This window comes from Agelaius phoeniceus, chromosome 4 (assembly GCF_051311805.1).
Source record: "Agelaius phoeniceus isolate bAgePho1 chromosome 4, bAgePho1.hap1, whole genome shotgun sequence".
NCBI classification, from domain to species: domain Eukaryota; kingdom Metazoa; phylum Chordata; class Aves; order Passeriformes; family Icteridae; genus Agelaius; species Agelaius phoeniceus.
The window spans coordinates 8,729,823-8,745,271 of record NC_135268.1 but is presented as its reverse complement, the minus strand read 5'-3'; the positions used below and the strand labels follow the sequence as shown (position 1 = coordinate 8,745,271).

Genomic DNA, 15,449 nt, shown 5'->3' with positions numbered 1-15,449 from the left:
GCGAGACGTCAGCCCCAGCTCTTTTACTAAGCAAACCCACTTAAAAGCTCGCAGCGAGTTAAACAAGGGGTAACCTAAAGTATGTAAATAAGGAGTGCGATCGCATTTCTCCCGGCAGGAAGGGGAGGAATTAAAATCACAAAACCCCGCTTGAAATTGTCATGAAAATTCGGGGGGTGGGGAGGAGAGACGTTGATTTAAAGTTGCCCATTAGTCATTTGCACCCCCCAGCCCCAATCCTTGGCGGGTGCTGACCGAGGGGCCCCCTCCCCATCCCATCCCCTCCCTTCCCTCCCCTTCTCTCCCCTCCCCTCCCCGCCTGATTGGCTGCACTGGGCTCAGCACAGGCCGGGCAAAAGCTTTGTCTGGGGACTTGGAGTGAAGTTGCGGAGGAATTTAGGCTGAAGCCGGCGAGGGAGGGCGTTCAGTCCGGCGGCGAGTGCGGAGCAGACGCAGGAGGACGGGCGGCGGATCCATCCCGCCGGCGGTCCCTGGATGCCGAGGGTGGGAGAGGAGCACGCTGCCCCGGAGCATCTCAGCCTGGAAGAGGAGCGCTGAGTCAAATGAGAAAGCGTGGATTGCTTACAGATTGTATCTGGATGTCCTGGAACGGTGTGTATAGAAAAAGCCAAAAGTTTTCTGATCTGTAGGTTATTAAATCTTGGCTGGCTAGAAAAGGCGTTTTCAAGCTGGAAAGGACCAGATGTGCTTTGGATTTAAGGTACCGAAGGAAGGCAAAATAATTGCTTTTTAACTTATTGGGAGAAATTAATTGCAAAAACTTACAAATGTATCAAATCGACGGTAAAATGCACTTTTTATTCCTTTTTGCACTGATTGTAATATCTTGCAATAATGCTGTGCTGGGCAAGAATTTGAAATACAGGATTTATGAGGAGCAGAGGGTTGGATCAGTAATAGCAAGACTATCGGAGGATGTTGCTGATGTTTTATTAAAAATGCCTAACCCTTCCTCAGTTCGGTTTCGAGCCATGCAGAGAGGAAATTCTCCCTTGCTTGTAGTCCGTGAGGATAATGGAGAAATCAGCATAGGAGCTAAAATTGATCGGGAACAACTGTGCCAGAAAAACTTAAACTGCTCCATAGAGTTTGATGTGATCACTCTGCCCACTGAGCATCTGCAGCTTTTCCATGTTGAAGTTGAAGTGCTGGATATTAATGACAACTCTCCACAGTTTTCCAGAGCTCTTATCCCTATTGAGATATCAGAGAGTGCAGCTGTAGGAACTCGGATCCCTTTGGACAGTGCTTTTGATCCAGATGTGGGAGACAACTCCCTTCATACTTACTCCCTTTCTGCAAACGATTTCTTTAGCATTGATGTGAGAACCAGGACTGACGGTGCTAAGTATGCAGAGCTGATTGTGGTCAGAGAGCTGGATCGCGAGTTGAAATCGACTTACGAACTCCAACTCACTGCCTCTGACAAAGGGGTGCCTCAGAGATCTGGGTCATCCCTCCTGAAAATCAGCATTTCTGATTCCAATGACAACAGCCCTGTGTTTGAGCAGCAGTCATATATTATCCAGCTCTTGGAAAATTCTCCTATTGGGACTTTGCTTATAGACCTCAATGCTACTGATCCAGATGAGGGCGCCAATGGGAAGGTCATGTATTCCTTTAGCAGTCATGTGTCTGCCAAAATTATAGAAACTTTTAGGATAGACCCAGAAAAAGGTCACCTGACCCTGCTGAAGCAAGTGGACTATGAAGTAACCAAATCCTATGAAATTGACGCTCAGGCTCAGGATATGGGGCCAAATTCTATTCCAGCTCACTGCAAAATTATAATTAAAGTTGTGGATGTGAATGACAACAAGCCAGAAATCAACTTAAATCTGATGTCCACAGAGAGAGAAGAGGTAGCTTGCATTTCTGAGGGGTCACCCCTGGACACCTTTGTTGCCCTGGTCAGAGTGCAAGATAAGGACTCTGGTATGAATGGAGAGATCGTTTGTAAGCTCCATGGGCATGGCCACTTTAAACTTCAAAAGACTTATGAAAATAACTATTTAATCTTAACCAATGCCACTCTAGATAGGGAAAAGAGATCTGAATACATCTTGACTGTAATAGCAGAGGACAAGGGAACGCCAAGTCTCTCCACAGTGAAACACTTTACTGTCCAAATCAGTGATGAAAATGACAACCCACCCCGCTTCCAGACAAACAGATATGAAGTTGTCATCTTGGAAAATAACTCTCCTGGAGCATACATCACATCAGTCACAGCCACAGACCCAGATCTAGGTGACAATGGGCAGGTGACATACACTATTTTGGAGAACTCTGTTTTGGGAAGTTCTATAACCACCTACGTGACCATCGATCCCTCCAACGGGGCAATCTATGCCCTGCGAACCTTTGATCATGAAGAAGTAAATCAAATTGCCTTCATGGTCCAAGCTAGGGATGGAGGGAGCCAGCAGCTCATTAGCAACACCACGGTTGTACTCACCATCATTGATGAGAATGACAACGCTCCCGTCATCGTGGGGCCGGTGCTACGCAACAGCACAGCAGAAATCTCAATCCCTAAAGATGCTGAAATTGGCTTTCTTGTCACCAGGGTAAGGGCTACAGACAGAGATTCTGGTATGAACTCTGAGCTCAGCTGCTCCATAGCAGCTGACAAGGAAAACAACATCTTTGTGATGGATCCCCAAACTTGTGACATCTCTATCAATGTGAGTGTTGAATCAGTTCCAGCAAAACAATGGGAGTTTTTGGTGATAGTCCAGGATAAAGGCAGTCCTCAGCTTAGTACTAAAGCTCTTCTGAAATGTACCATTTTGGAGCATGTTTATTCATTTTCAAGCACCGAAGCAACTTTGGTAAGCCAGCCCTCCCTGGACATCTCTATGATAACGATTATATCCTTAGGATCTATATGTGCCGTGTTGTTGGTTATTATGGTCATCTTTGCCACAAGGTGCAATCGAGAGAAAAAGGACACCAGGTCTTACAACTGTCGCGTGGCCGAATCAACCTACCAGCACCATCCAAAACGTCCCTCCAGGCAGATCCACAAAGGGGACATCACACTGGTGCCGACAGTTAATGGCACTCTACCCATCAGGTCCCACCACAGAGCTTCGCCATCATCCTCCCCAGCCCTGGAGAGGGGCCAGATGAGCAGCCGGCAGAGCCACCACAGCCACCAATCCCTGAACAGCCTGGTGACCATCTCCTCCAACCATGTGCCTGAAAACTTCTCCCTGGAACTCACCCATGCTACACCAGCTGTCGAGGTAAGATCCAGACCTTGGTTTTGCACATCCATTTATGAAGACACTCATTTGGAAGCCTACACACACCCTGCCTCATGGGAATGTGTCATGGATTTCTCTTCAATATCACGGCTTTTCAGTTTTACTCCAATATCAACAGATTCCATTGCCCTGAGGAACAGGGTTAAATCTATTGGTAATAGCATTGTTCCTTGGTTCTTCCCTGTAAGGTCAACACAATGGAGTGGAACATAGTGCTCTGCACTGGCTAACTGTTCACTCTTCCTTGCCTTCCCCCTCCCTCCTCTCTGTACAGCTCCATCTGAGAAAGGGTGCCTGAATATTTATATTCAGGAACAATCCAGGAAACTCTTTTATTAATGGGGGTGCAGAACTAAAACATTCTGACACAGTTTGATGACAGCTGCAGTAACATGCAGCTGCACTGTATCTCAAACTTTGAGATTCCCTGTCTCAGTTTTTACTGCAAATGCTGGGTCATAGCTTAAATAAATAAGAGCTGTGTCCTGGTAACTCTTTACATGTAAAGTAAAGCTGTTTTGTTTTGAATTAGGATCCTGGAATATTAAAGGCTTGATTCTAATATATTTAACCAAAACAAAACTCCACCTCTGTGTAATTGCTTGTTTTACTTGTTAAGGAATTCATTATTATGAATTCAGAGGCTAATGAACAGCATTGAACTTCCTAATTTTAGAGAGTCTTCAGATGTTTTCTGTGTCAGACACTACACTACCAAATAGTCTATTATACTGCCTTATATATGTGCAGGAATTTGATTTAATTAAATTTTAAAGGGGGAAAAAAATAAACCACAAACAAACCTGAGAAGCAAATTAGTGGTTTTACACCAAGGAGCTTGAGCTTTCATTTCAAGGAATCAGTCTTTTCACCTTTTCTTTAGCAGGTTTCTCAGCTTCTCTCGATGCTTCATCAGGGCCAGTATCAACCAAGGCCAAGTTTTCGAGGGAACAAATATTCCAGAAGCTACAGGTAAGAATCCAGTTTGTTCTGCTACATATGATTGTAGGATCAGTACATGTATCCTCATGTACTGATGAGTAAAAATACATCAATACATGTATTTTTAAACAAAAAGTGGATTATAACGTACTTGAGATAATGTAGTTCTCCACAATTCTCTTTACAGATATGCCCTACAAGATATGGATAAATTCAGCTTGAAAGACAGTGGCCGGGGTGATAGTGAAGCTGGAGACAGTGATTATGATTTGGGGAGAGAGTCTCCAATTGACAGACTTCTTGGGGAAGGATTCAGTGACCTTTTCCTTACAGATGGAAGAATTCCTGCAGGTAAGAGCAGAATGGAAGCTGAGCAGTTTATTTACAGTTCTGCCTGGCTGTCACTTTGATAAAACTACTACTGAGAAAGCAAAAATTCTTTAGTTTTCAAGTCCTATATTTCCTTCCTTTTTTACTTTGCTTCATGATAAATACTGAGTTGAAGCCTTGATGTATCTACTAAAATGAAACCTCAGATACAACTGCAAATCTACCCAGAGCAATGCCTATTTTTTGTTACTCACATCATGAGCTGGCTCCAGATTCCTCCTAAAAGTATGATCTGCTCCAAGCCCTTAGACTTTTAATGACATGGTGGACGTTTTTGCAAAGCCAGGCAGTTGTGGTTTTTTAAAAATACAGTGACCTATAATTTGGGAGATAGGTTTTCCGCAGTGGATTTGATCCATATGACAAAAACCTTTACTATTTAGAAATTGAGTATGAAAGTGAACTAGAAATATGGATGGAGAAGAAAGAAAAGTGTTTTTCCCACTGAAAAATGAACTTGAGTGGCAAGGGAAGGTTCTAAATATTTCCCAGATTTTAAATCTTGCAACCCTATTTTCTGGAAGCAAGAGCTTAAGAGGTACAATTCAAGGGCAGAGGGCAAAAAGGAAAAGAAACTAGAAAAGGGTGAGTGGCAGTAGGATAAACACACATATACATATTAATGTGTATGAAGCATTACTTTTAAATTTATGCTCAAATAAAAGTTGAATAAAAGGTCATGGGAATTCATGCTTAGATAGAAGAATTTTGTAATTACTTTAATAATTATACAGCCTCTGGTTGTACCCTAGATCTTGTTCTTACTTCAGATCATATTTAGTTTTCTCTGTATAACCAGAGGGCCAGATAATTTCAGTAGGGTTCATTGAACCACATTTATAAATTTAACAAGTTTACAAGTAAAGTAATTTTATAAATGGAGGCCCTTTGCTTTGGGAGGTGGTGCAGCACATGGCCTTCCTAAAGTGACCCCCATGCATTAACCAGGGTTGTTATGCTAAACAAGAGAGAATGCCAGAAGTTCAAATTGTTTTTCATATACATTTAAACTTTAAAATTTTCTGCGCATATTTTGCTCCAGTCTAGGTCTTGTATCACATACCCAGACATTCACCTGCCTCCTGAAATGGTGAGGGGGCCTTGAAGAGTTAATCTGTTTTCAGAATCTTTTACCTAAATCTGGACTTCTAATATATTTTTATCCTCATCCTCCCTAACTCCTACTACTTATTCCTCTGCCAGCTAGCATGAGGCATGTCTCATTCTCTCCTATGCTCTAGCAAGGAGGCAGGGAGGGATATTATGGAGCTCTCAGTTGACCTGGGTAGCTTGAAGTGCAATGGTGTTTGCACTGGCATCCTGCCCTGCTGCTGCCAAGGAAGAGTGATCCCTTTACAGTGGGCAACTGGGGGCTGCCAGCAGACAGGAATGGTTGTCCTCTTAGCTGGCTGAAATGCCCATGACCCATTTTCAGCTCTTACAATTCCCTCTCTAAACAGTAAGCCTAAGGATAGGATTTCCAAAAATGCCAGGCTAATTAAATTCAAAGTAAGGGAAACTCCTCTCAGTGCAGACAGAACTGGGTTGGGCTATCAAGACTGGTATTTAGTCTCACCCAGATGTCCATTTATTGCTATGCATGGCCTTAATCCTTCAGATAAGTCTGCTGAACCTCTTCAGATGAGACCTGAATTGATCTACAATCCCAATATATGAAAAGGAAAAGAAAACTTCCTGAAGGTTTCCTGCTCTCCATTCTGAAAGATTTCTGCATTGTCAGTCTAGACACAGGCAAAAATGCTGTCGGAAGGTCCTTTCAGTTTGTCTATTTAAGGTGGAACAAGAAAGGAATGGAGCCAGTCCCTCAAAACTCCACAAATTACATGATTGGAAAGTTCCATAGCTGTTCTTGAAAGAATTGTTTCTTTTTCTTTTTAAATCTTAACCAGCAAGCTTTAAGTTCTGGAAAAAAAAAATAAAAAGAGAAAAATAAAAGCTGTTGTGGATCTAGCCATTTTTAAATTTATTGCTGATTTAAGGACAGATTGTGTCACCATTCAGTTATTTCAAAGTATCTTTTGATCTTATGTTCAGGAATGTCAGAATTTATTATTTTAAACTAAAACCATTCCTGATAACAATGGCTGCAAAACTGTCATTAAGAAAAACTTTGCTACTAATGAAATGCCAGAGCACTGAAAGTATCTAATGAATTTAAAGAAGTCTTAACGGAATCTTCTTAATTATGAGTATAATCCTCACCTACTGGGGTGACTTGAGAACTGGTCATGGATCACTTAGATGTCTTTTGACAGTTCTAACTCTTGGGCATTTTCGGTAAAATGTCATATATGGGAACAAACACTTTCAGGCATTTCAGTCACTTGTACCAAAACTTCAGCCACTGATATATTCTAGTTTGCTTTTTTTGTTTGAAACTTCCTGGATCAGCAGTTATTTTGAAATAGATTGAGCAATATCCAGGCTGCATTCTGAGCTTGTAATCTTGAAGAAATTCATACTTTTGCAGGCATGACATGGAGGGAGTTTATACTCATAGGAATGGAAAGGCCATTAGGAAAGCAAACAATATGATAGGCTGTGTTTAGTGGAAAAATATAGTGCTGACAGTATGAGAGTAGGACTTTATAAATAGTACTAGTACATCCAAAACTGAAATACTCTGTTCAGTTCTGCTTACACCACTACAAAAAGAGTTTTTGATCAACGGAGTGGATCCAGAGCCAGATGGGAAATGTGTTGAGGGAGCAAGGAAAACTTCCAGGGCATGACTGCAAACATTTCTTTTGCAGTCAGTATATTCTGGGAAAGAGCAAGAAACTCTATTCTGTGTGGGATAATCTAACCATTAAGTGATATGGGCAGGGGTTTCTTATGGTCAAAATATGCATAATGCAAAGAGTCTGTCATTTCTGAAAGCTGTCTTGAACTTGGTGACTCAGACCCATTAGGGCCCCAGCAGCACCCAGATCTTCTCCAGCATATCTGGGAGGCACACAGACACATGGCCTGAGGCGAGGCTTTGTGTCCTACCATCAGTTTCCTTTGGGCTAGAAAATTTAGCATCTTTCCTGGCACATCCCTCTCTGCAGGCCTGTCAAACTGGGCTTTGCCTATCCCTGCTTCCAGCAACCATTCCCAGACCTCTTGGACCCTCACAGTGCCCCTTTGTGGGCCAGTTTGGACCAGTGTAGCACTCAGGATTGCTGTCATTTGCCCCACCTTATTGCTTCAACCTGAGAGACATCAATAAATGAAGAAGTTGAAAGAGCAGCTCTTTCATCTTCTGCTCTTCAGCCCTCATGGCTGACCTGGGTTCCCATCCAGTGGGTTAGAGCCCTCCTTATGCCAAGGCTTAAGCCAGCATGGGCCAGTAACCTGAGCTACAGAGCTGCAAGTGCACCTGAGAGTATAAATCCAGTATAAACACCAGAGTCACACAGGCTGGGAATTAGACCCTCGAATTCTGACAGTGGATTAAAATTTAACTGATTTAGTTAAAAAGGTAATATGGCAGTGGATCACCTTGAGTTCTACATTTGCTTCATTGCCAGAACAAAGGAATTGTTTAATGGAAAAGGAGATCCCTCTGAATGCTATTATTCTTTGCTCTTTATTTCCTCTGTCCATTTATTCCCACTTGATTTCTCTGAAATGCCTCGGTTGTTGCATGTGGAAGACTTCTCTAAAACTCAAGTAAATGCTTGGAGGTAGAGATTTCTTCCTTTTATTTTATATTTTTTAATGAGCTAGAACTGTACAAAGGGCTCGTGTAGCTTCAAGCCACAAGTGCTTGTTTTTCCACCTGCAATTTACATGTTTATCTTCATCTTAGCTAAGAGATTGCATTACTCTCTTACATGAACTTCACTGGTTGTTCTCGTTCTTGCCAATGGAGGTACCAGACCGTTTGTATTTGCCACGTTCGTGCACAGAACAGAGAGGGGGAATTGTGGGAATCCATAAAATTAGAGGTTTTTGGGAAAGCTGCAAAAGGCAGGCCCCAGAGACAGTAGAACTGTGATTAGAGCTAAGCAGTAGCTATGAGATAGGTCAGCAGAAAAATTATTTAAAAAGTAGAAAAGCAAGAACAAATAGAACAATGATCTGTGTATTAACACTTGTCTAGAATAACTCTCTAAGCTACAGAAAAGTTTATCTAACAAGATATTAGGAAAGTTGAAGCTTAATAATGGAGCTCTGTGCATTGTGTTTTAAGGCTTACAAGCAGGTATTGTATTTGAAATAAGCAAGCATTGTTTTAACCAAAGGTACATGTGCTTATAGTGATTGGGTAGTACTACTGTCAATGTGCTTTTGCTTTGTGTGATTGGTCAAAAACCTTTTAAAGTAAGTTGTAACATTAAGTTTTTGGTCTACTGCCTGGGATGTGAGCTGGTGGCATCTTCCCATTGTCATAACCATGTAATGAGACTGATGCTGGAAAATAAAACAGCTCAAGGCACGTTCCACAGTAATCCCGTCCTGTTCGTGATTTGTAAATTTTGTAAATAGCCCCCTGCCGGCGTCAAATACCTCTGGGGGATCGCAGTCCTGGTGACAAGAGCCCCTGTGAGTGCAGGCGCTGTGTGCAGCAGGAGGGGGTGCTCACTCTCCTGTTTCTCTTGCAGCCATGCGCCTGTGCACGGAGGAGTGCAGGGTCCTGGGCCACTCGGACCAGTGCTGGATGCCCCCGCTGCCCTCTCCCTCCTCCGACTACAGAAGCAACATGTTCATCCCTGGGGAGGAGTTCCAGGCACCCCAGCAGCAGCAGCACCTGCAGCAGCAGCACCACCAGGGCCTCGAGGAGGATGCCCAGGCAGCCGACGCCAGTGAGAAGAAGAAGAGCTTTTCAACGTTTGGGAAGGACTGCCAGAGCGAGGAGGAATCAGGGGACTCCTGCACCTCCTCCCTCCTCTCTGAAATGAGCAGCGTCTTCCAGCGCCTGCTGCCTGCCTCGCTGGACGCCTACACGGAGTGCAATGAGATGGATCGCTCCAACTCGTTGGAGCGCAGGAAGGGACATTTGCCAGCCAAGAATGTGAATTATCCACCGGGGGTGGCAGCCTGGGCAGCCAGCACGCATTTCCAAAACCCTGCCAACAACGGGCCCGCTCTGGGGACTCACTCGGGCGCGCAGCCTTCATCCAAATGGCTGCCGGCCATGGAGGAGATCCCGGAGAATTATGAAGAGGATGATTTTGACAATGTGCTCAACCACCTCAGCGATGGCAAACATGAACTCATGGATGCCAGTGAGCTGGTGGCAGAAATTAACAAGCTGCTGCAAGATGTCCGGCAGAACTAGTTGTTTCAAAAGCCTATTTTTCCATATTTATGGAAAACTGGAAGGGGAAAAAAAATGACTGAGGAGAACTGGCATTGCCAACTAGTTGCATTTATCATAAATGTGTCTGTGTATGTTGAATATTAAAATACTGTATTTTCATATGTACACAATGCAAGTGTGATTATCTTTATCTGTATTTTAAAAATACATTTGTACCTTATATTTATGTGTAATTTAACAAATAAATTTTATTTTTGTACACCCACAGCAAGCATGGTTTCCTAAATGTATATAGATGGTACCACCCTTGTCAAACTTAGAGCATTCTTGCCACACAGGCATGTTTAAAAAAAAAAAAAAGAAAAAACAAGAAGAAGGGTTTGCTTTCCCATATTATTTCTTTCAAATGTTTCGAATACAAATTCAAAACACTGAAAAAGTTATGCAAATGTTAGTTTCAGTAAATGATCCAACACCTTTTTTGCAATGTTTTATTCTTATAATAAAGAACTGTAACTCCCATGAAACCTAAAATGTCTTTTTTTATTTTGATGCATTTGGTCTATAGAATCATTTTCTAATTTAAGTCATGGATTGTTGCAGGCTGAAGTCTTCCTGTCTTTGGCACATAAGTGTTTTTCCCAGTGAACAAATAATGGAATTCTGTGATGGGTCTTCCACTGTGATCTCTGCAAAAAAATGTAAATTTGTTGTGCTGTTGTTACACTGCAAAGCCAGTTGAAGTCAGCAGTGTATACTTGAAAGACAGCATTAAAATCAGCTTTTTCGACCTCAAGCTGAATTCTGAATTTATGTAAATACAAAAATTGCAATGAACTGATTTATCTTTGTAAATGACACCAAAATAAAAGCAATGTTGCATCTTCCAGAAAGCTATATTTTGCCTCTGCACGCAGTTACATTTTTATATTAGCTATATTCTCTGTTGTAAGTGTGCTTGTCTTTTGTTTGCAAAGCAGTGCAAAAATGTTTGAACTTCCTAGCAAAGGGTAAGCCAGCAGGTACATTTGCTCTGGCTGCATCCCATCCTTCCATAGTGGGGCTTCTCTCTGTCCTGAAGCTCGGTGAAAAGTCATTTATATTATGGTGCCATTGCTGTAGTGGGGGTGATGTAACTAATATTGCTCAGATAAAAGTCAATGTCATCCTTTTAGTTACTTCAAAACTATTTTTGTTAGCCTCTCATACACAAGGAGATCTTTTTAGTAGCAAACAAATGGATTTTACAGTTGAGAAACATGGGTGGGTTTTGAGCCCCCTGTGCTCATTTCAGGAGTGTTAAGAGATGGCCGTAAAAACCTGTATTTTTTGGCATTTATGCAAATGGATATTTTATATGATTTTTTTTTTTTTTTGCCAGAACTGCGGAAAACTGTTGGAATAATCCAAGTCAACCTGGGCATAAAACCGATTCATTTGTTTTGAAGAATGGCCCTGGTAGAGCATCTTATAAAATATTTTTTTTTGTGCTAGATACAAGAATTCCTGCTTAATGTTACCTCCAAAAAGCAAAATTTTTTTTGTATGCATAAGCTTCATTTCTTCTCTTCTCTGTGTGCAAGGAAACTTTAATCTCCTTATTGGTTTCACAGTGCTGTACATGGGACATTTGGAGATGTGTTGGCATTTGTTGACACCGGAACAATGGAGAGGTTCTCACCTTGTTTACACATCAGGAGCTCAGGCTATGCTTTAGTGGTTAGAAATACCAGGACCTCACACTGGGAGGTCTCTTACAGCACCTTTGAATGCCAGCAGGACTTGAGCCTCATGGAGTTGCCATCTATTATTGAGAGGGAGTTGTAACACCTCATTAAATATTTGACATCTCTTCCCTGTTTTTACCCTTCATTCCTACTAATAGGGATTATTGCCCCCACAAGCCTCACCTGGGTCCCATTCTCCCACTCCCCCTCACTCCAGGGGCTTAGACTGGAGCAGGCAGCTGTTCTAGAAGTGTTTGTCCTCTTTGGCTCTCAGGGTCCACTCAAGACGGACTTCATAGCTGTGCCTCCAACTATATCCAGCTCCTGCTGACAGGAGTCCTTGGATCCTCATCCTGGTTTGTCACCTTGGCATGCTGAGGGCTGACAATGGATCCCTTTGCCAGCCCCTCACTGAACCTGCTGCATCCATGTTCTGTGGGGTTGCACTTTGTCAGTGTGGGTTCTGCTCATGCTGGGGTTGCTCTCAGCTCCTGCTTTTCTTGATGCTTTAAAGCAGCAGCATCAGGCTGACTCTGAAGCCAGGATGCTGTAGCAGTCCTAAAGTTCACAAGGACATAACCTTCTCCTCCCTAACTAGGTTGTTTCTGTCTCATCTCAACCCTCCCCTTGCAGTTTCTCTCTTCTTCAGTGTCCACTTTTAGTCCTGTTCTCCAAGTTCCCTCATCCTTACCCCATGTAAACTCCTCCTGGCTCTCTCACTCCATTTCCCTTAAAATCTGACCCACAATCTAATCCTGCACAGCCCATAGATAGCATCTTGTATCCCAATAACCCTGCCCATGACTGAATTTCCCAGTTTCTATCTCTTTAGTTAGAAGAGATAGCTAGCTAGCACATCCCTGAAATCCTCCCATGCCCTCACTTTCTGATGTGTAATTGTAATTACAATGTAATTGTGAGCTCCACTGAATTCCTGAATTCCTCTACACCCAATGCCTTTTTTGGGTGCCTGTACAGTATGGAAAGGTCTGACTTGCATGGCTGAGCCTCCCCACTGCTGACTTTTTGCAGAAGTGGGAGGGTCAGGAAAGCAATTCTGAAGACAAAACTCGTGCCTGCCTGGTTATTTGATTCCAGCCTGGGCATACAGAGTGTGTGAGGTATACAGGGTGACTGGTGGTTATGTTAAAAATTTATGAGGTGGTAGTTTGAAAATAGTTATTAAACTTGTAGATTATTTTTCTGTTGACCTGATAAAACATTGCTGTCTGTTACAAAATCAGCAGCAGAATATGAAACTCCCCACCGAGTGGTATAGATTCCTCCATAAATAAATGCAGATAGCTCTTTCTCCTCATTTCTAGAAGAGGAAAAATTAGAAATTCAGGCTCAGACTGCTTTCTGTCTACAAGCTTGCAGGACAGCCTGATAAGCTTCATTTTCACAGTCATATCATCCACTAGGGATTACCAACCTGTTTTAAATTTAAAACCCTTAAATCAGTTTATGCCTGCTGGCCTATGTCACATGGATAGTCTCAATGATTTAAAGAGCCATTGTTTGCAGAGAGGACTTTCTAGAAAAAAAGTAGATTGCACTGAATTTCTTTGGTAGCACTTGGCATCCAAATATCATAAAACACGTAAGGTTTTCCTAGAGGGGATTTCTGTACCAACACACAGTAATAGTATTTGGTATGTGCATTGCTGAAAGAATTTTATCATATAAAGAGGCCAGTCTCCAGGAGCAAGAAAGTTTACTTAGATTGTATCTGAAATGCATTGGAGTTTGAGCTGTATTTATTATTGACAGGAAGCTTATTAAAAGATCAGTGGATAGCAGTAAATGAGAGAAAGGTCTGTCTTATTCCTGCTTGGTTTAGAGTTCCTCTTTTTTCCCTTATAAATGAGGGAAATTATATAATATTTATATAGGGGTATGTACACTTATATAAAAACCCTAGCACCAAATCTCTTCTGTGTAAAGAACAGGGAAAACTGATAGTGTGCAGGTTAAACAAAATATGTAATAAATCTGGATTTGCTGCATTTTGACAACTTCTAGAGGGTTAGGGGTTGCTGGTGTGGTTTAGGCACTAAACATGATGATGATTGTCCTGCCCAGAACACAAGTTCCTAGTACTTCTTTAAATGCATACTAGTTTTTTCATTCTTGGTGGTTTAACAACAGAAAAGGTTGTGAAGACTGACAAATGGTAATTACCAAAATACTGGTTATTCCTGTAAGTGTTCAAGGCCTTCTATGGTGGGGCTTTGGGTTGAGTGGTCTAGTGGAAAGTGTCCTTGGCCATGGCAAGGGATTGGAACAAGATGATCTTTAAGGTCAAACCCAAACAATTCCATGGGGTAGTGGTTCTGGCATTCCTTCTATATATGGAAGTACTGAGACTTTTGAGCAAATACAAAGTTAATGGATGCTCAACAACTACTTTTCTCCACACTCATATAAGTTCTTAATATTCACTTCTGAAATTGTTACATTAAAAAATGTACTGAAATAATGATCAGAGTTGTTGGACCACTTATTTAAGTTATGTTTAAACATTTGTGTCACTGCTGCATCACACTTTGCTATTAAGTGCCCATTAGGATAAACACATTGAGAGGATGTGGCTGTCAACAATGTCTTGGCTGCATTCTTTACCCTGCAATAGAACAGCAAATCAAACAAAAGCCACCACAAAATATTTAGGCCTCACAGTTTCCTTGCCTTTTTTAATGCAATATTGGAATTCATAGAAAATGCCAAGAAGTTTAATTTCTTTCTCTGCAACCTGCAGAGGATTTCAGTTTCCCAGGATTAGGATTTGGAAGCCTCCATTTTTAGCATTAGGTTAACATAGCATCTGACCTAGCAGACTACAGTATACATGTGGGTTTTTTTCAATAATGCAGGCTGTTACATTTTCAAGCACAATTTCTCTCCTTTCTGTACCCTGGGGTCAAACTGCTTGAACGCAAAACTTGGCTTGCATCATTTTCCACAATGCAGTTTAAATAAATAATAAATAAAATGATAATAAAAAAAGAAGTGATAATATAATTACTTCAATCTATAAAAATATTCATAATTAACAACCATGCTGTGTTGTGCATCCTCAGAGCTGTAAATCATAAATGACTGAGCACTTGTAAAAAATAATATTCTGGGATCAAGTAACCTGCTACTGAAAAAAGCCTCGCTGAAGAGACACACAGGAACAGTTTAAACCATACTGTAAAAACAATTTTACAGGAGAATTGGTAAATAATACTTTGTTTAATTAAAACTCAGTGGAGACTTTGGAGAAACTGGGTAATAATTGAAGCTGAATTTAACAGAAAGAAGGCACCCATGTGCTGGCTCAGCTGCCATGCTGCTGTCCACACGTCCTACCATCCAATCAGCTCCTTCCACACATCCATGTGTTATGAATTCGAATAAGGCCAGGTTTTAAGAAGGAAAAAGGCTCTTGTTTATTAAAACAAACTACAGAGGATGGGGAGTTTGAGATAAACCCACGGAACAACCCAAAGATAACAACGTGTCCCAAACATGCTGGGTTCTCTCCCAAAAGGTAGGTCCCTCAGAAGGAGAAGAACCCCAACCCAACCGGAACCCTCATTTTATAACCCCTCTCAGGTCCAGGATTGGTGGGTTTTGGATCTGCACATTGATTAGTCATTTTCCAGTGTGCTCCTTGCTCCTTATCGATATTCATTCTGGACCGATCATTTTCTCGGGATGTGGAATAATTGGTTAAGTCCCCTGTCCAATCACCTCCCGCCCCCCTTCAACTATCACCCACACCAAACCCTGGACCTTGCCTCCCTGGGACCCACAACAAACACCCAACTCACCCCA

The 15,449-nt window shown here is 41.9% G+C and overlaps 1 protein-coding gene across 2 annotated transcripts; it reads left to right on the top strand.

The window, feature by feature from the left end:
- Positions 1 to 320: 320 nt before the first annotated feature.
- Positions 321 to 10,794, top strand: PCDH18 (protocadherin 18). 2 transcript variants are annotated; one of them, XM_054633264.2, is made up of 4 exons: positions 321 to 3,272; positions 4,177 to 4,265; positions 4,423 to 4,586; positions 9,239 to 10,794. In XM_054633264.2, exons 1-4 carry the CDS (start codon positions 789 to 791, stop codon positions 9,913 to 9,915), a joined length of 3,414 nt encoding a protein of 1,137 aa, XP_054489239.1. In that variant the 5' UTR covers positions 321 to 788; the 3' UTR covers positions 9,916 to 10,794. The 2 variants fall into 2 exon arrangements, with proteins under 2 accessions (XP_054489239.1, XP_054489238.1); XM_054633263.2 differs by having other exon boundaries at positions 322 to 3,272; positions 4,180 to 4,265.
- Positions 10,795 to 15,449: the final 4,655 nt, after the last annotated feature.